Source organism: Cucurbita moschata, unplaced genomic scaffold, assembly GCF_002738365.1.
Source record: "Cucurbita moschata cultivar Rifu unplaced genomic scaffold, Cmos_1.0 Cmo_Scf00011, whole genome shotgun sequence".
NCBI classification, from domain to species: domain Eukaryota; kingdom Viridiplantae; phylum Streptophyta; class Magnoliopsida; order Cucurbitales; family Cucurbitaceae; genus Cucurbita; species Cucurbita moschata.
Genome location: NW_019268527.1, coordinates 577,417 through 596,828, shown reverse-complemented (window position 1 = coordinate 596,828; position 19,412 = coordinate 577,417). Strand labels below are relative to the sequence as shown.

At 35.2% G+C, this 19,412-nt stretch overlaps 1 protein-coding gene and 1 long non-coding RNA gene across 2 annotated transcripts in view; one reads left to right on the top strand and one right to left on the bottom strand.

Annotated features, from left to right (window-relative positions):
- Positions 1–5,404: 5,404 nt before the first annotated feature.
- LOC111449807 (glucan endo-1,3-beta-glucosidase 5-like) lies at positions 5,405–9,016 on the top strand. Its single transcript, XM_023089854.1, has 2 exons — positions 5,405–5,926; positions 7,703–9,016. The coding sequence occupies exons 1-2, from the start codon at positions 5,583–5,585 to the stop codon at positions 8,802–8,804; spliced, it is 1,446 nt and encodes a 481-aa protein (XP_022945622.1). The 5' UTR covers positions 5,405–5,582; the 3' UTR covers positions 8,805–9,016.
- A 9,560-nt stretch (positions 9,017–18,576) lies between these two features.
- Positions 18,577–19,412, bottom strand: part of LOC111449820 — a 22,989-nt gene continuing 22,153 nt past the window's right edge. The window contains exon 3 of the long non-coding RNA XR_002711731.1: positions 18,577–18,680. This is a non-coding gene — a long non-coding RNA (uncharacterized LOC111449820). The remainder of the gene's footprint in view (positions 18,681–19,412) is intronic.

The following is a 19,412-nucleotide window of genomic DNA, read 5'->3' as shown; positions in this document are numbered from 1 at the left end:
TTTTTTTTTTTTTTTTTTTGAAGTGAGTTGGTAGTGGTTTATTTATCATTAAGATTATATTTTGAAAAAAAATTAACTTTCAAAAAGTTAATTATTTTAAATATTTTTTTGAAGAACAAATGATAAAAAAAAATTAAATAAATATATGTATATATAATTATACCATATGAGGAGAATATATGATACAAATCCAACCTATACCATTTTTAATGGCTTAACCCAACTAAAATAAGTTCTGGATTGAGTTAAGTTGATCGATAAATCATCGAATATTTTGAACACCTAGATTTATACCTTACCGTCCTTGTTGCACTGAGTTCGGATGAATAAAGAGAATTTATGAGCGTAATCTTATATACTCCTTTAATAGGAAAAAATATATATATATATATATATATATTTTTAAATTGTCATTTTAGTCTATAAAGTTTTAATTATTACATATATTTCTATTTTAATTTTTATTTAGTTACTAGATTGTAAAAGATTACATTTTAATTATTAAATTTTGAGTTTTAATTTTTAATTGGTTTATATGTTTTATAATTCTAAACCTCTAAATTTTAGTAATACTCACTTTTAACTGTCTGATTAATTTTCAATTAATTTATTTTTATAAAATAATTATTAAATTAATTAATTTAATACTCAATTTGCAATCCGTGTGGGGAATATAGTTTATGTACTGTTCTTGGTTGAACGAAGACTATCGACTATAAGCCTAGCCCCGCTTACACACGCATGATGCCCCATATGAGCCGTCTGCCTGATTTCTTCTTCCTTCCTTTCTCTTTTCCTCAGCCGATTGTGTCTTCGCCTCGCCTGTGACTCAAGTCCATGCGAGTTGTTCGACCAAAGTTCGTAGTTATCAAATAAATTACAAATAAAATGAAAATAGTAACCAGGAAAGTATAATAAATAGAAAAAAATATTTGTTTCTAATAAAACTGCTGTAAATATGATATAAACCGTGATAAAACAAAAATATCTAAATATTTGACTGTAATAAAAGATCAAATATGGTATCTATGATAAACCATAATGGAAGGCTAAATATCGTTAACACCCCTGCAAGTTGACTGTCGGATTTAAATGAACGTGATACTTGGATCTAAAAAATAGAAAGAGAGGTGGTAAGGTACATATTGTATGCGAGGTTTGCAAGCGATAACAAGTTCGATAATCGCCCATGGCTGGGAGTGGGAGTGCCAACTAAAATCTGTGCCAATGAAATCGTGTGCCACAATGTGTTTATTTTCGCACTTTGCATTTTCTTCCACTCGAACTAAGACCTATGCTTCGTTAAGTCAACACTCTAACCACTTGAGCTATTCAACTTGACTATTGATAGATTGGCTCCTCCGCAATGATATACCACCGGAGAATTGCTCAGGTGGATTTAACTATTTAAATATAATTTATCCTAAAAATTGGGGACTGACCAACGAAATCTGTCCCACTCCCTACAAAATTGCCGTCTAAAACTTTGGTAATCCATTCGACGTGTTTGTGAAATGGTCAAACAGACGTACTCAATCAACTAATGAAATCGTGTGAAAATAAGAAAAAACTCAGGTTTTATCTAACAGTAAAGGTCAAGTACTGAAGGGCGCCAACAAGAGATTGACAGAGAATAGAATTAGAGAAAGGAGAACCATCAACCGTTAGGTTTTAGAAGGTGAGGTTGTATGTAAGTATAGCAAAGGGTGGTCCTCCATAGGTGATTTGGAGGTCAAAAAGGTGGAGCCTAAGCAGTAGCCCTGACGACTGCACATGCGGTGTCAAAACCAACAATGGTGGCGGAAAAGAAGATGAGAAGAGGATTCAGAAGCCACGAAGAAGAAAGGGCAAAATCACCCCACCTAAATAATGGTGAAAGTTATCTATTATCATCAAATAAATTACAAATAAAATAAATGGAGAAAATATTTACTTATAATGAAAGGGCAAATATGATACTAGGTTAAACGGCAATGGAAGGAAAATGTCTAAATATTTGCCTGTAATAAAAAGTCAAATATGGTACCTGTGATAAATCATAATGGAAGGCTAAATATACTCAACACCTTTCTCCTCATTCCAACTATTGCACTGCTCCGACCATTGATTGTTGCCCAGCAATGTGTCACTACAACTGTGTGCCACTAGTCGAAGGAGGAGATCTCCTTGCACATCAGTCGTGACCCTCACTCCCACACACCACTCCAATTCAACCGATCGTAGCTTTGTACTATCGTCGATACTGTCAGATATTTAATACTCATTTTTTTAAATAATAATAATAAAAAAAACATAGGGCTATAGTTGTCGACTGTCCATTGTATAGAGCCGATGACATGACTCGAAGCATGCAATCACGGCAGTGGAAGCTGGTTCTTCGCTTTTTTTTACATGTATTAGGAATAGTCACCATGAATAAATCAAGTGAAAGAAAGTATTGGAGAAGACAAGTTGGGATTGAAGTAGATTTGGCCATGAAAGTTTTAAATTTACCCATACTCGCCGGTGCAAAATCGAGCATATTCACAGAGTTTGGTATTGGTGTTACAAAAAGTGCCATATCCATCCAACTTAATTAAAATATGCCTTTTGAATATAAATGATTATTTTTCGTACGAATTTATGGTTTAAATTAAATAACTACGTTTAAATAAAAAGAAAAAAGAATTCATGTTAGACTCCTGCACAATCAATAAGTAGAAAGGATGAATATAAAAATACTCGGTAAGTAGCACTGATATGAAACAAGGCATCAACCATGTCAGATAAATTTTAAGGAAGATGTGGAGAAAATATTGTTCAAATTATCACAAGATGTTTCAATTGATACCACATTATGGAAGAGTCAAGCTTCATTTATTCTTGAATGGTTACAAATTTGAAGTGGATGATAGGCAGAGTTATGGTGTTTCTTTAATTTATTTTAAGATTATATTTACATCATAGCTAATTATGCTCTTGAAATACCTCACTCAAGGTTAATGATCTTTATTTTGAGATTATATAAAGCCATGTATGTTATATTGGTAAGAGAGATGTAGTAAAAATATAGTAAAAAGAGCATTTGTGTTTTCTTTTAGCCAAATGCTAAGTTTTTGCAATTATATGTAGTTTAGGTTTCACGTTCATAATCATTCAATGATCACAATTGCATGTGGAGTGATTCGAATCCAAACAAGAGTTCTTGCCTTGAGATATTTGATCAACAAGATAATCTGAATCATACTTTTCATTGTAGTGATTTCTTATCAAGCATGTTTGTAGGTTCTTAAACTAAACTTATGGTTTAATGTCTATTTAACTACTGCTCTAGACTATTGGATATGCTTAAAGATTTGCCTAAATTAGCACTTCTGTTCTCTAAGTTATCTTTACCGGTAACCTATAACTATTTTATAGCCTATTAAAACTTATCTAATGAGCTCAAAGTTAATACTATAATATTGCTTACTTATAATTGGTAAGGTTGCGTTTGACACTGATGTATGTCATTTGAATCCTAACTTTGATCTGCTATCATGCATGATGGATTATGTTCACTACTACATATAACTAATAGGGTAGTCGACTTGATCCTAATAGTCTCTCAATGCGAGGTGATAAAAGAGGAAGCGACCCTCGTGTTTACCGACCCTATGTAGTCCCTTGCCCTACTTTGACAAGTTCACGACTAAGAATTACTTGAGAACTTCTTAATTGCACCCACATAGTGTTCATAAGGCACTATTAAGCATGTCTACACTCTATTGAATCTGTGTGTACGATAGTGGTCCTCATTGCTAGTGATGAGGTACACGGTAGAAGATTGTCAAACAACCCTCCTTAAGCTATCACGACATACAAATATATGACATACATAAAATATAATATAACGCAAGTATCTTAACATGATTTACTACCTTGCATGTTTTAGTAATAATCATGTAAACAAACAAATCTTGCATCTTGTAGTCTATAAACTCAGAAACTAATACTTTGTTATATTTAGTGCTTATAACTAATCCAATCAAGATATCGAAGCTTAGTATCAACATGGTTCAGATAATAACGAACAACAATAATTTGCTTTTGTATTTTATGAATTGTAATTGAACGAGTTAAGCCAATAGCTATTTATCCACGTTGGGATTCTCTTTTTATATTAGAAACGCTCTTAACTTGTTCTGATTTCTCCCAAATATCTCTAAGTGTCCTATAATAAGAGAAATTAAGAATGACTTTAAAATCGAAAAAACGAGCAAATAGAGGTCAAACGGACAAAGAATTCTCACAACGGGTTTGCTCGTTTTCTTTTGGGTTTTAACTCTGATTTATGCTTTGATTTAACACCCAAATCCATGGTTTTATAATTGATCTAAGCTCCCAGCTCATCGTACACGTTGATCATCAGATTTAACTTCAAACAGTAGAATTGGAGTCCAAAATCTGTAAAATTTCTAGATTTTCCCACTTTTCTGTAATTGTGAAATTACAGAAATACCCTCCTCTTTAATTTTCCTTTTCTGATCTTCTTTTTCTTTTTTTTTTCCTTTTTCTGTTTTTATTCTCTCTCTTTTTTTTTTAATTATTATTTCGGTTATTAATAATAATAATATTATTAGAGGTGTTAAAATATTCAGATAACTATAAAAAAAAAAAAACCTGATCAACCTAATCCAAATCATACAATTTGGGTTGATTTATGAACTCAATTTAATTAAATAAAAATTTTATTAATTAAATATTTTATAAATTGAGTTATACAGTTTTCTTATTTGATTAAAATAAATCCAGTAAATTTATTGAATTTTAAAATATAAAATTTTATTTCCTAATTATCTTTTTATTATTTATTATCTAACCACTTAAAAATATTTTTTTTGAATACTTGGGAGATAATTTGTCAAAAAAATATATTGAAATTGAATTGTAATTTTGATTAAATGTTTGGAATAGGTAAACGTTTTACTTTTATTAAAAACAAAAAATTAAATAAATGACCTGAACAAATCCAATCCAAAAAATTTATGATTGGGTTGGATTCATTACTTAATAAAAATTACTCGGATGGAAAAATTTAAAATCCAAATAATTGAAAAAAAAAAATAAAAAAATGTTATCCATTTGTCTCGAATTGGTAACTTTCACCCTTTACATTGCTAAAGATTATACCACCTTTTTAATATTATATTCAATAAAAGATTGATGTTGGCCCAAATTTTCAAACCAATTTGGGCCCTTCAAATACTTTTTATACTGAAATAAATTATTATTAAAATGAAAATTTACAATTATTTAATATTAAATACGAAAGTAAATCTTAAAGCGTAACTAATTATGTGGTTTCTGCCTGAAACAACAATTTTCGTCACATTCCGAGGGGTATTTATGTAAATATGCTTATGTATTTCTTTACCATCCATCACTTCGCTTCATCTTCACTCTTCAAGCGGTTACAACTTACAGGTGTCACTCCTCCTCCGCCGCCTTTCACCGCTTCTTTTTTTCCACCACCGCCATCGTCGGCGTTCCCGCCGCCCTTCTCAACTTCTCCGACTATTTGACCAATTTTGGTCCCTGAAGTCACGTAAACTCTCTCAGAAATGTTGAGGCGGAGATTGGAAGCAGCCCTGCACTGTTTGTTTTTACTTTTGGGTTCATTTATGGTGGTGGAATCTGCCATTGGTGTTAATTGGGGTACGATTTCGTTCCATAAGATGAAGCCGTCCACCGTCGTTGATCTATTGAAGAGCAATAGAGTAGAGAAAGTGAAACTGTTTGACGCGGACTCCAGAGTGCTCAAGGCTTTAATGGGAAGTGGGATCCAAGTCATGGTTGGAATCCCTAATGAAATGCTCGCTTCTTTGAGCTCCTCTTCGCTTGCCTCTGATCTATGGGTCCGTCAAAATGTGTCTTCGTATGTTGTTAAAGGGGGCGTTGATATCAGGTGCGTTGTTGATGATGAATCGTGATGATAGCATCTCTTTCATTTTGTCTATTTCTGTCGATGCTCTAGTTCCTGTTTGGATTACTATTTTTTTTTCTGTAAATTTGTTGCATGGTTTCTGTTCTTGATCTTTGTCCGGAGTTATGTTTGCTTTGAGAAAATAGTGATTGAAGACGAAATCTAATCGTAGTTTGAAGGTTTGGTTGAGTTATTACATTGTTTGTCTATTTGTAGATTACAATGTTGCATTGGCTGTGGGTTTTTGATTGTTTATGCGTCTAAGAGATTAGTGATATACAAACAGACTCTTCAATTTTTCTCTTTAATTAGTACTTATTGGGAGGATTCAGTATCTATTATGGTACTCTCTGCGTAATGGGTATTAGCTTTTCTTATTAAGATAAACAGAGTGGTGCCTTTTGTGAGCGATTTATCTCTGAATCTGATGAGTGGTAATGAATGTGTATGATTTGTTGTCGCCATTGTTGTCCTTTCTCCCTTTCAAACAAGAACATACCCACATTTTCATATGATCCTTGAAAACCAGGCCTCTAGATCTTTGAACTAGGAAGTTCCATTCAATCAGGGGTTGAGACAGATGCCTGGTACAAGAAATTAAGAAGTTGTATTTGAATTTAACAAAATTCCATACTCGATCTCATAGACACATAGAATTATGTGGAAAGCCGTATTCGATGAAAGTCGTATGTACGGCTTGGAGGGAGATCTTTCATATCTTTTGAGATCCACCCTACAATATGGGGTCAAAAAGCCAAAAGAAATGATTGTAGCCCTTATATAAAGAAAACTGGTTCTTGAACCCTTTTCACGCTCATGTCACGTCGAGGTCGAGGTACTGCAGAAGAAAAAATTGCAAAATCCCCATCCAACTTATCTATAAATGAATGTCAGTGTCCTGCCTGCCTCAATGTCAGTGTCCTGCCTGCCTCACATTCATATTTGGAGTTGTAACAATGAAATAAATGAGGATAATTCTTTGAACCCATCAATAGAGTTATGACCACAAACCAAATGAAGCTTTGTTTTTCCTTTTGGTATTATGGCGTCCCAGATCATGTTTGTGAAAACTTCAATGGAAATGTCTTCATTAATTTGAAATTCAGACCATTGTATGTTTGGTAATGCTTAAAACTGATACCAAAATTGATGGTAGCAGCATTGTTTGGAAAAATGGATTACTTGTTATTATTTTTATCATGCCTAACATGTGTAGCGAGTTATTCAATGAAAAATGGACTTGGATGCTTCAAGTAATAATCTGTGTTACAACCATGTGCTTTCTTTGAGCGTTTCATAGGGCCCAAATACACCGACACAAACGATTAGATAACGGGGAGAGAAGGATGGGAAGGGAAAGGAAGTCTTGGAGTGGCAGCAGAGGGGTAGATAAATATCAAGGGAAGTTTGATACGTCGATACAGGGTCAAATTCTTGATTAGGTTAGTGATAAGTTACGTGAGCATTAGAAGGGAAAACGAGATGAGTTAGAATTTGGGATGGTGCAAGGTTCTGGAAATTCTTGGAAGTTTTCAACTGGATTATTTTCTCGTCTTCTAGGGAATTCAAGTAATTTTCTTGGTAAGAAACGAGTCTGTACTGGACCTCGAGGATCGTGATATTTTCTACTGTATAAAATGCTAGCTCAAATTTCTTTTGTGAATGAATGATTTGGAGTAGTATTCCTGAAACTGTTAGAATATCCATTCATCTGCAAATCGAATATTGCCTTACTTTTACGGCACTGTATCGTGACAGGTACGTTGCCGTAGGAAATGAGCCATTTCTCACCAGTTACAACGGAGAGTATCAGTCATACATCATGCCTGCTTTGCTCAATATTCAACAATCCTTAGCAAAAGCAAATCTTGCAAGCTATGTGAAGTTAGTTGTCCCTTGCAATGCTGATGCATATGAGTCTTCCCTTCCTTCCCAGGGAGCATTCAGGCCTGAATTGACACAACTTATGACTCAAATTGTTTCATTTCTCAACTCCAATGGCTCTCCATTCATCGTGAACATATATCCGTTTTTGAGCCTCTACGGGAACTCCGACTTCCCACAAGACTATGCATTTTTTGAAGGGACTACCCATGCTGTCACTGATGGAAGTAACGTTTACTATAATGCGTTCGATGGAAACTATGACACTTTAGTTTCCGCTCTCACCAAAATTGGCTTTGGACAGATGCCAATTGTTATAGGGGAGGTCGGATGGCCCACGGATGGAGCCATGGGTGCAAATCTTACAGCTGCGAGAGTCTTCAACCAAGGCCTGATTAATCATGTCCTAAGCAACAAAGGAACCCCTTTAAGGCCAGGTGTGCCTCCTGTGGACGTCTATCTCTTCAGCCTACTTGATGAAGGCGCAAAGAGTGTTCTTCCAGGGAATTTTGAGAGGCATTGGGGTATTTTTTCTTTTGATGGCCAGGCTAAATATCCTTTAAACCTTGGTTTAGGCAACAAGGTATTGAAAAATGCAAAGAACGTGGAGTATCTTCCTTCTAGATGGTGCGTTGCAAATCCATTCCGGGACTTAACCGACGTGACAAATCACATTAAGCTAGCCTGTAGCGTTGCAGATTGCTCGACGCTCAACTATGGAGGATCATGCAATGGTATTGGTGCAAAGGGTAACATCTCATATGCATTTAACAGCTACTATCAGCTACAAATGCAGAATGAGAAGAGCTGCGAGTTTGATGGCCTCGGTATGATCACATTCCGAGATCCCTCCATTGGGGAATGTAGGTTTCTTGTCGGTGTTACCGACAATCGTTCGCTCAGTTCTCGTTCATCAGGTGAATCAGCACTCATCTGGGTATCAATATTATGGGTTTTCTGGACTCTGATATTATGAAAACGAGTCTTTCAGGGAAAATCTTCCACATTTCTTCATTGAATCTATTAAGTTATAGGCATTAGTGTTAGAATGTAAGCATATTAGAGCAATTTATGAAAGGTTGTACTGGGTTATATATTCATTTCATTACACAAAGTTGACCCACGAGCATATAGCATATATTTATTATTTATTCAAGTTGATTGTGTTGTATCTTTATTCCTCTCTAATGATGATCCATATCAGCTTGGTCTAGTAAATCCCTTGGAGTAAATATTAGCCATTGATTATGGAATATATATGGTTAAGTGAAACCTATTTGGATCAGGAAAAGCAGACTTTTTTCTTTCCTTTTTAGAAATTATGTATAAAATACCTTGAGTACTCACTACGACATTGACAAAACAGATCCTCTCAAAGGAGTTATAGCCATTGAAGCTGGAGAATAAGAGAAATGGGTTCTCTATTTCATGGCATGGGAAATGAGAATATTTGTTAAAACTACCAAACCTAAATGATGGTTATGTTTATTCGGGACCATCATACCTAAATAATGGTGATATTTATTCCTATGTCAACCAAAAGGCAAATATTTAGATATTTGCTTATAATAAACGGTCAATATGACATATATACTAAACCATAATTTAATGCTAAGGATAAAGTGACTTGTTCAGACACAAAAATTTGTAAATAAAAAAAAAGAAGTGTATAAGATTGAAGCTTACTAAGAACGCGGAAAAAGAACGTGTATAAGATTGAAGCTCAAAAGCAGGAGGAGTAGAAGAATAGAGTAGGCTGACCTCCGGCGCTTTTATATTTTTTCCAAGAAGCACTTGGGAGCTGCTCGAATTGATTGGCTGGGATGAGCTTCAATGGAGGCATTCATTTGGAAGGGTTTCATGAACCTTCAAATGCAGGTGACATGTGTCAACCATTGGGCGGAGGAATGCGAACGTGTCGACGCGATATTTGTAGTCAATCAACGTATAGGATCAAGCCACATGTAATCATAACATAAATCGGATGGAAAACGTTGCAAAACACACTCACCACGAATCGAATCCATGCCTTCGAAGGTGCTGATGCATGCGTAGTGGGACACCCATCAATATTTGGGACAATTCTACTGCCTTTTGGATTTGAATCAGCACTTTGAGGGACCCTGAGTACGTGATGCAAGGTATCATTGTCTTATATTTTCAACCGCGTGGTATCATGATCTTGACACACTCATGATAAGCCTTATGGAAAATTCAAGCTCCATTCACATTTTTCTCTCGTTTGTGTGGTTTCATCGGACCTTGGGCGAGGTTTATCTTTACCAACCGAACATAACTTGTCTAAAATTTAAACTTGTTTGGCCACACACGTCGCTCATGCATGCATGTTCAATCGTCTGCGACTCTAGCCAACTTGCCTTTGCTCTAGGTCAAGTCATCTGACTCGACCTTGTCTCTGATCTAGGTCGAGGTCTCTCATAAGCAATGTCGCTTGGTTCCCAAAAACATGACCCATGTATCGTGATGCCATCCCATGTCTCGGGACATCTTGACTATCTTGGTATGCTCGAACATGTCTATCAAAAATCGACCCATATGTTGATCACATCAGTGAGACATCTCAAACATCCATCCATACAGGTTCTATCGGGACATGAACTCTCCGTGTCTATGTCATGTCTTTTGTGGATTTCGTACCGGATAGTGGGTGCATATACCAACTTCTGACACATAGGTTGGAGCACAATGTCGACACACAACACTATCCTTGAAGGACCAATTTCAAAGAAGATTGCCCGAGATGCTCGTCTTGCAATGCTCGCTCACACCGTGACAGACACATGTGCCACAGGGTAGCTCACTTAAACCACAGAGCGCAGGGGTGGTGGAGAGCTGACATCATGCCTCCCTCTACACTACATTTTGAGACAATTTTTTAGTACATTTTGAGGCATCTTTTATCTTTCTAGAGCAGACGTGATTTTGATAAGCAGTAATATGGCTCTAAGGTCTGTCAGGTGTCCAACAATCCTCAACAATCCTTCCCTTGAACAAAGTACACTATAGAGCCTCCCTTGAGGCCTATGGAGCCCTCGAACAACCTCTTCATAATCGAAACTTGACAACTTCTCTAGAGTCCTCAAACAAAGTACACCTTTTGTTCGACCACTTTAGTCACTTCCGACTACACCTTTTGAGGCTCACAACTTTTTTGTTCGACATTTGAAGATTCTATTGACATGACTAAGTTAAGGGCATAACTCTGATACCATGTTAAGAACCACGACTCTCCACAAATGGTATGATATTATCGGTCTCATGCCAATGAAGATGTATTCCTTACTTACCTTGTTGGTATAGGTAGTAATTTTCATTTTCTTTTAGTCTTTTTTAGTCATCAAGATCGCTCTCATTCAAATGTGATCTTGGTTTTTGCAGTAGAAAAAAATCGAAAGGAAAAACACAAAGAGGACAATATTTGCTAGTGGTGGGCATGGATCGTTAAAAATGGTATTAGAGCCAGACACTAGGCGATGTACCAACGAAGAGGCTGGCCCCGAAGGAGGGAGACATGAGGCGGTGTGCCAGCAAGGACGCTGGGCACTGAAGGGTGGTGGATTGGGGGGTCCCACATCGATTGAGGAAGGGAACGAGTGCCAGCGAGGTCGCTGGGTCCCGAAGGTGGGGTGGATTGTGAGATCCCACATTGGGTGGGGAGGAGAACATTTTTTACAAGGGTGTGGAAACTTTTCTTTAATAAAGTTTTAAAAACCTTGAGTTGAAGTACGAAAGGGAAAACCCAAAGAGGACAATATCTACTAGCATTGAACTTAGACCAGTACACTGAAACCCTCTAGAATCAGTTGCCCAATATAAATTTCATGGGTTGAACTTCAGTGAGGAAACGATTTTCCGACGAATTTTGGAGGTTAATAACTTATGTTATAATCCACGAGAAGATATGAACTCTATCCCTAGCTCTTCCCTGTAATACCGTCATTAAGTTTCATAAAGAAATCAAGAGAAGAAGCATCGTAAATGAAGCTGAAGAGAGGCATTTTCAGGCGGCGGCACAAAAGCCGTGCATGTCTTCTTCCCTTCAAAAGGAAGAAGACGATGATGTGTCCAGTTCAACTTAACCAACCATGTCAAACCAAACCTGTTCCAAATCTAAGCTTTTCTTAATTTTAGCTCTCTTTTAGATTGGCTCTCATTAAAAAAAAATTTATGGTTCCATAAACTAGACACTCTAAGAATTCTTTCAAAGAAAATTTGAAGTAATTCAGATACAAGGACCTCGATAGCGAAGATCCTGAACGTCGTCGACGAGGTAAGTAGCCACCTTTGACTTTTGTTAAGAAATATTGGTGGAAATCAGTTGGATTTCTTTATGAATTTTAAATTAAGTATGAATTAAGAAAATATGAAAGAAAAACACGGATAACCATGAGTTAAGGCCTTGAATTGATTAATTTGCTTGGAATTTAAGTAACGTTAAAATGACCCACTAAATCAACTCGCTGCCCATGAAATTATAATGTTGAGCATATTACGGCATGTTAAGATTAAATATGAAATTTTGTGGTCATTAGACAAGGTTAAGTAGCAGAACCAAGTAACAGTGTAAAATGACCATAATTCCCCTAAGGTAACTTATCATTGGTTCATGATCTAAATGACCTCCAAATACTATGAAGCTTAGACCTTATCTTATTATGAAGGATGATTTGGTAAAGTTTGAAAGTTATTGGAACACGTTCAGAGGTTAAACCAAGAATTAGGAGATAAAATGACCAAAATGTCCCTCAGACCTTTTAAGATACTTCAAGGCCTAAATATCTTCCAAATGACTTACTATTTCTTTTGTAAGGTATAATGGTAAGAACATAAAGATATGTTCAAGATTTCACGTTGATTAGAGTAAGTTTAGAACCTAAACCAAGTTAAGATCTAAGAAATGCTTAAAGGAAATACTTACTTAACTCTTACCCAAGATCCAAGACTCTTCTAGAGCTTTTCTAAACAATACACTATGAATAACTAATACATGTTTCTATAAGTTATGTGGAGCTTAAGAACGCATGTTACGACTTATACTTCACGAAATTAAGAACCTTATAAATTTATAGAATGTTTGAGAACCAAGAACAACACCACACAATCTCTATATATATTAAGATAAGAAGAATGTTAGGTACCAATCAAGGACAAGGGACCAAGGTCTTTAAACTTAGAAACTTAAGAAAATTCTTAAACCTCCCACGGTACAATGTTTTCATGACTCAGACTACATCGCTTGCAATGTAAGAAATCTTGGATTTAGGTTTTAAGACTATGCTGCTTGGGACGTATGAAACCTTGAGCGTAGATATTTAGACTATGCCTCATGGAACGTATGAAGCCTTAGGAATAGTTTTTTAGGCCATATCCCAGAGAAAGCATGAAATCCTGGATGCGGGTCAGACTACATCGTTTGGAACGTAAAAATCCTTAAATGTAGGTTTTCAGACTACGCTGCTTGTAACGTTAGAAGCCTTGAACGTAGGTTTTCAGACTATGCCGCTTGGAATGCATGAAGCCTTGGGTATAGTTTTTAAGACTATATCGCAGAGAACGCATGAGCATGAAGCCCTTGATGCGGGTTCAGATTACGTTGCTTAGAATGCATAAATCCTTGGACATAGGTTAAAACTGTGTCGCTTGGAATGTATGAAGTCTTAGACACTGGTTATCAGATTCATGACTAGTACCGTATATCCTAGGGAGAGCGTCTTGGAGAAAAAACAACAACTGAATAAGAACATAGAAAATAACTAAGAATAAGGACAATCAAGAAGTATAACATGGATCCAAATTCCAAGTTCTAAAGAGAAGAATCGAGAACCACAATATTAAGACCCTTAGATCAGCAAAGGTGAGACCTTAAAATTCTACGACCAAGGTCTTTTGGATAGATAATGATAAGAGCTCCCAAGTCAAGAACACAACCAAAAGACCTAATTACTTGCAACAAAAACGAGAACAAGTCAAGAAAAAGTGTGGTACCCTAGCATATCAAGGACACAATTAAAGTCTATAAGTAGGCTACTCAGTGAGTCTTTGAACTTGCTCCATGTTTTCCAGATTTTTAAGGTAAATAAGGAGCTAGTTGAGGTCAGGAGTGAACTTTAAAACAAGTTCCATAAAGCCTCACTCCTCGTCCTTACTCTTTTGTTTTAAAATATTTTGTCGGTTAGTTATTTTGTGTTTTAACTAATTATGTTTGAACTCTATTTTGAAATAATGTAAATTTATTATATATTATATTTTAAATTCTATTTATTTTATTTCGCAAAAAAATTGCTCGTCTTTTATTACATAATCGAGTTAAGCCCAAAGTCGCGTCTGTGCCTTACAGACCTAACCCAAGTCAAACCACACCCCATAGACACTCCACCATCATGTTCACACCGGAGTGACACCTTTTATTTTTGTGGAAACCAACCTCTAAGATCGCAAGCATGGAAGATTGAATCATCCTTGGACTTGGATTAGAGAGGCATTTTTTGAGAAGTACCACCCTACGTAGCAACATCAAAAAATCAGGAGACATTCTTTAGCCTTAAACAAGGGAAAAGGACCCTGGAGAAATATAACGTAGAATTTACTGAAATATTTAGATTTGCCCATGAGATGGTAGATACGGAGAAGACAAGAACTTTCCACTTCATTAAGGGCTTAAGGGAAGATATCCAAAGGTTAGCGGCAGCCCATGCTTCAAACAATCACGCCACAACCCTTAAGTTCGATAAGTCAGACCACCACAACCTTTGAAAATCTTAAATATCTTTACCTCATTTATTAGATCATCCTCAAATTTAAATAGATCCAACGGCTGAAATTCAAAATGAAAGATGGCGAAAGCTTGATCGAAGAAGATATTTTCAACAAAAATTCCAGAAATTTGAATTTCAAATTCATGACTATTATAGACGTTTCAAAGTAGGTTTTAGCTCGAACGTAAGAAGCATGGACTAGCATTTGGAAAATGAACCCAACAAGGATGAGCCTCCAACCTAAGACTTAATTCATTTGGATTTTAGGTCACGCTTGAATTTTTTTAAATTCGAGGGTTATAAATATTTACGTTCCAATATGTTTCTCTTCCCTCCCTGTTATCTCAAATTAACTAAATATACAAAATAATGGCATCGCGGGGCCAAACTTGAACGGACAGAACCACCAACTACACAAGATGATTTTCGAGCTTTGGTCTATACGCTTTTGTCCACCGAAGTAGAATATTCAAGAAAAGTGTATCATAGATTTAGCATTAAGTTACTCATAATGAGCACAACAAAGGAACTTACACAAGTGAGGAAAAATGTTCTCAATTGATCGTCTACAATTTTGGTTGACCTGGGAGTCAAACCTACGACCTTCTGATTCAAAGTCAAACGCACTAATCTATTGTGCTATGCGGTCATTTTTGGAAGTTTAAGTATATACTTCAATGTAAATATATTTGTAACGGCATTAGATTTCTACTACCCTAAAGTCTATACCGTCATCATTACATACCCTCTTATGCAGAAATAAACATTTACAACTTCATCATACAACGCTATCATGGACTTACATGTTCGAAACATCTTTACAACAACATAACAAAATACTAAATAAAACATTAAAAGTAAAACATCTTGATTCAATAACACAATAGTAATTTCATGAAAGAATCAAGAGAAGAAAGAAAAGAAAAGACAGCTTATAAATGGTGATTATCGAAAGCAACAACTAGATGTTCTTTACTCTTTTGGCTTAGCTACCGTTGGTTATTCTTTTGCAAGTGATAAACTAATAGGAGAGTAAGTAAGTCCCGAGAACTCCAACTTCTCAAATGTAGATGAGTTACAATCTCTAAGGCAAAGAGGCTCTATAGAGACTTTTCTAAGGAAGTTGTAGATTAAACACTCTTGACAATAAGTTAATTAACATCTAAATTCTTGAAGTGTTTACTGTAGTAGCCTTGTCTTTGGAACTTTTTGATGAGTTAGCTTATGTCTCTTTGATGAAAGACCCTTAGTAAGTTCTCCCTATGTTGTACACGATGGAGTCATAAGAAAAAGGAAAACCATGGGTGTTATATGAAAGGTCTTTTATTATTGTATTTGTGTAGCCTTAGGTTGTGCCATCTACTTTAAGTTATGAATAGGTTTGTGGCTATCAAGCACCATGTGAGGAACCTGACATGATGTTAGGTTGTGCCATCTACTTTAAGTTATGAATAGGTTTGTGGCTATCAAGCACCATGTGAGGAACCTGACATGATGTTAAATTGATGAGATTTCAATAAGTAAGTTAAAATAGAAGGGATGGAGGAAGACAAGGTAGTTGTAACATCCCAGTAAGTTAAGACACTTAAGAAAAAGTGAGAGATCCAAAAGAAGAATTAAGAGATCCAAAGGATGGTTCAAAAGTCCCAAATAGATATTTTCAACCCTTTACTAAGGTTTCATAAGGATCCAAAGATATTGGAGAAAAAAATAATAATAATAAGCATAAAGAATAAAAAAAAAAAAAATCATTTGTCTAATGGTTTGTTTAAAAAACTTCTTGGATTTTTAATATTTTTTTTTAATGGAGGATGAGCTTTAAAAGACTGAAGAAGGAAAAAAATTACTAAAAAGGTAAAAAAAATTTAAGAAAAAGTTTGGAGTTTTAGAATAAAATATTAAAAAAAAAAGATACTAAAATGCTATGAAGTTCAAAATAATTATGAAAATTCTCTAACATATTCGATTTAGAATTGACAAGTTGCACAAAATTATAAGATCTAACCATTGGATTGAGCTGAAATTTGAATATGTTCAAGAAAACTTGAGGTTCCTTAGATCCAACAACTAATATTTAAAATAAAGGTAGGTAGCACCGTCATATGAGTAGACATTTCTGACAAACAGTTAAGAAACTTGGAATTAAAATTTAGTATGACTCTAGAATGATCAAAGACAATGCAAGTTTCATCTATAAATAAGAAGTTGTGGGCAATATTTTGAGACAAGAATCGAGTGATGAGAGTTTCTAGAACTTGAGATTAAGGCTCTTAGTATTTATATACTTGTCATTTCGACAATTTTTTATTCGAGGTGTATGATGTTGTTGGATGGGACGAGAAGTACTTGAGAGCTAGGTAGCCACAGAAGGGTGTTGACCCAAGGCATATGTCTTCTCCATTTATTTATTTTTGTCTGTTATATCATATACATCTTTTGTATCTCGGTCCCGTTCCTTCTTTTAGGAACAAATTAAACACTTGTACATGTATATGTTTTTACATTAATTTTCATTATGTTATTGAATGTTTTAAAATCACGCAAAATTTTATGGTAGTTTTCTATCCTATTCTCATACATTCATGTAGCATTGCATAGTTCATTAATCATGTCATGAGAACTAGGTAGATTAAACTGGTAGCATATCGATAGGTTTGTTTAACCTTTAATTTTGTTTAATTCTAAATAAAATCAAAGCTGATTCCAATGCTTCCACTACATGAGTAAAATGTCAATTTCTTTTGATTGGTGTTTTAAACGGTAAGTGTTAAGAATGAGAAATAGAAGTGGGATCGAAAGTATTGTCTTCATTCATCATGTTTACAATGTTTAAACAAGATACAAACAATCCACTAATACCTAAAAATGAGGAAAAAATAAATAACATAAAATATACTGCTAATCAAATCTTAACATAAAATATACTATTAACAACTCACACAAATAAAGAAAAAAAAAATTAACCGATTAGGATATGTAACCTATACTCCATAACTAATTATTAAAATATATCCTCCAAATCATATCTATTATTGGAGAACCTTCTAGCACAATAAGAAAAATGAAAAGTGAAATAAAAAAAATGGAAGATAAGAAAAATTTAGGATCTCACGAGTTGACTTAAAAGAAAAAAAAAATGAAAATTATGAACAATTTTATCACTAACACTTGAGTGATACGTCCACCACAACAGCTAAATTTTTCTATTGTAATTGTTACGATTGCACAACAATACACACATGGGATCTAGATGAACACAAATGATAGAAGAGAGAAAATGCATGAGAAATACAAAGAATATAGAGAGTACATTTTAAAAGCACGGTCTAAAAGATATATATATAATTCAGTTTACTATATATGATTTTATCCAACATAACCATATACTATATATATAACCATATATATCTTTACAAGCTTTTTATTATAAATAATCGTTTACGGTATATTTTCCATATATAACTTTACCATGTATAACAATTGGATAAGTTTTAAATAGGCAACAGGCTCCGTGCCCTAACAATTCTCCCACTTGGAGGCTGATCCTGCTTCATAACCTAACAATTCTTCCACTTGGAGGCTGATCTAGTCAGTCAAGAATTTCATTCTGAAACGACCATCAATATCTTCACTGCACTATACCAATTGAGACTTCGCACAACCTCATTTTTTCAACATCAGCACATTTTGTCAACATGTTTGCTGGATTCTTTGCACCCTTTATCTTCTCCAAACACATCACCATCTTCCACTAACCAGCGAGTGAAATGGTATCGTCTTCTAATGTGTTTTGTCTTTGATAGACTGGGTTCTTCATCAACTGTATGACACTCTGACTATCTACATGAAGAATCTTCTCGTGCTGCTTCTTGCCTAATTCTTTACATAGTCTGTCATCAATATCATTTTCTTTCTAGTTTTAGCTATTGCCACGTACAAAGCCTCAGTAGATGAAGGAGCAACACAATTCTGAAGCCTAGACATTCAACTCATCTCATCATCCATGGCTTGCTCCCACTTGGTTGTATCCTCCAACTGTAGGGCATCACTAAAGGGCTCTGGTTCCTCTTCATAGCCTTAGCATCAAGCTTGTAGCTCTCTTTAGCATCAAGCTTGTAACTCTCTTAGCATCAAGCTTGTAACTCTCTTTTCCTATCCATACCTCTTTTGGCAACTTGAACCGCAAGGGTACTGACGACCCCCTATTTATCAAGTAGGCTATTGTATTTACAACATTAACTCAGAATGTCTTTGACAATCTAGAACAAATCCTCATACTCCTTGCTTGCTCATTCAATGTTCTGTTCATCCTTTCACCAACACCATATTGTCTTGTTGTACCTGGGAACTATCCTCGCTAATCTAATTCCCTCAGCTACACAAAATGCTTTGGATTTTGACTTTTCGTATTCTTCTTCATTGTCATTCTTCCGGCATTTGATCTTCAAGCCAGTCTGATTTTTAACTTCAGCTTTCCACTTTTTAAAGGTGGCAAACACATCTGACTTTTGTTTCGGGAAATAAATAGAAATACACATCTTCTTTCCACTTCTTAAGGGTGGCAAACACATCTAAACACATCTAAACACATCTAAACACCCCTTAACCACTCGGACATATTGACACCCCTTATATAAGGAATGATTCATTCCCCCTTAACCAATCGAACATATTGACACCCATTACATAAATATAAATACACATCTTCTTTCCACTTCTTAAAGGTGGCAAATACATCTAAACACATCTAAACACCCCTTACCCAAATATAAATACACATCTTCTTTCCACTTCTTAAAGGTGGCAAA

What these genes read in the sequence shown, in the direction of transcription:
- LOC111449807 (XM_023089854.1), top strand. Translation starts at nt 5,583, where the DNA reads ATGTTGAGGCGGAGATTGGAAGCAGCCCTGCACTGTTTGTTTTTACTT. An exon ending in AAAGGGGGCGTTGATATCAG is followed by an intron (nt 5,927 to 7,702) that starts GTGCGTTGTTGA and finishes GTATCGTGACAG; the next exon opens with GTACGTTGCCGTAGGAAATG.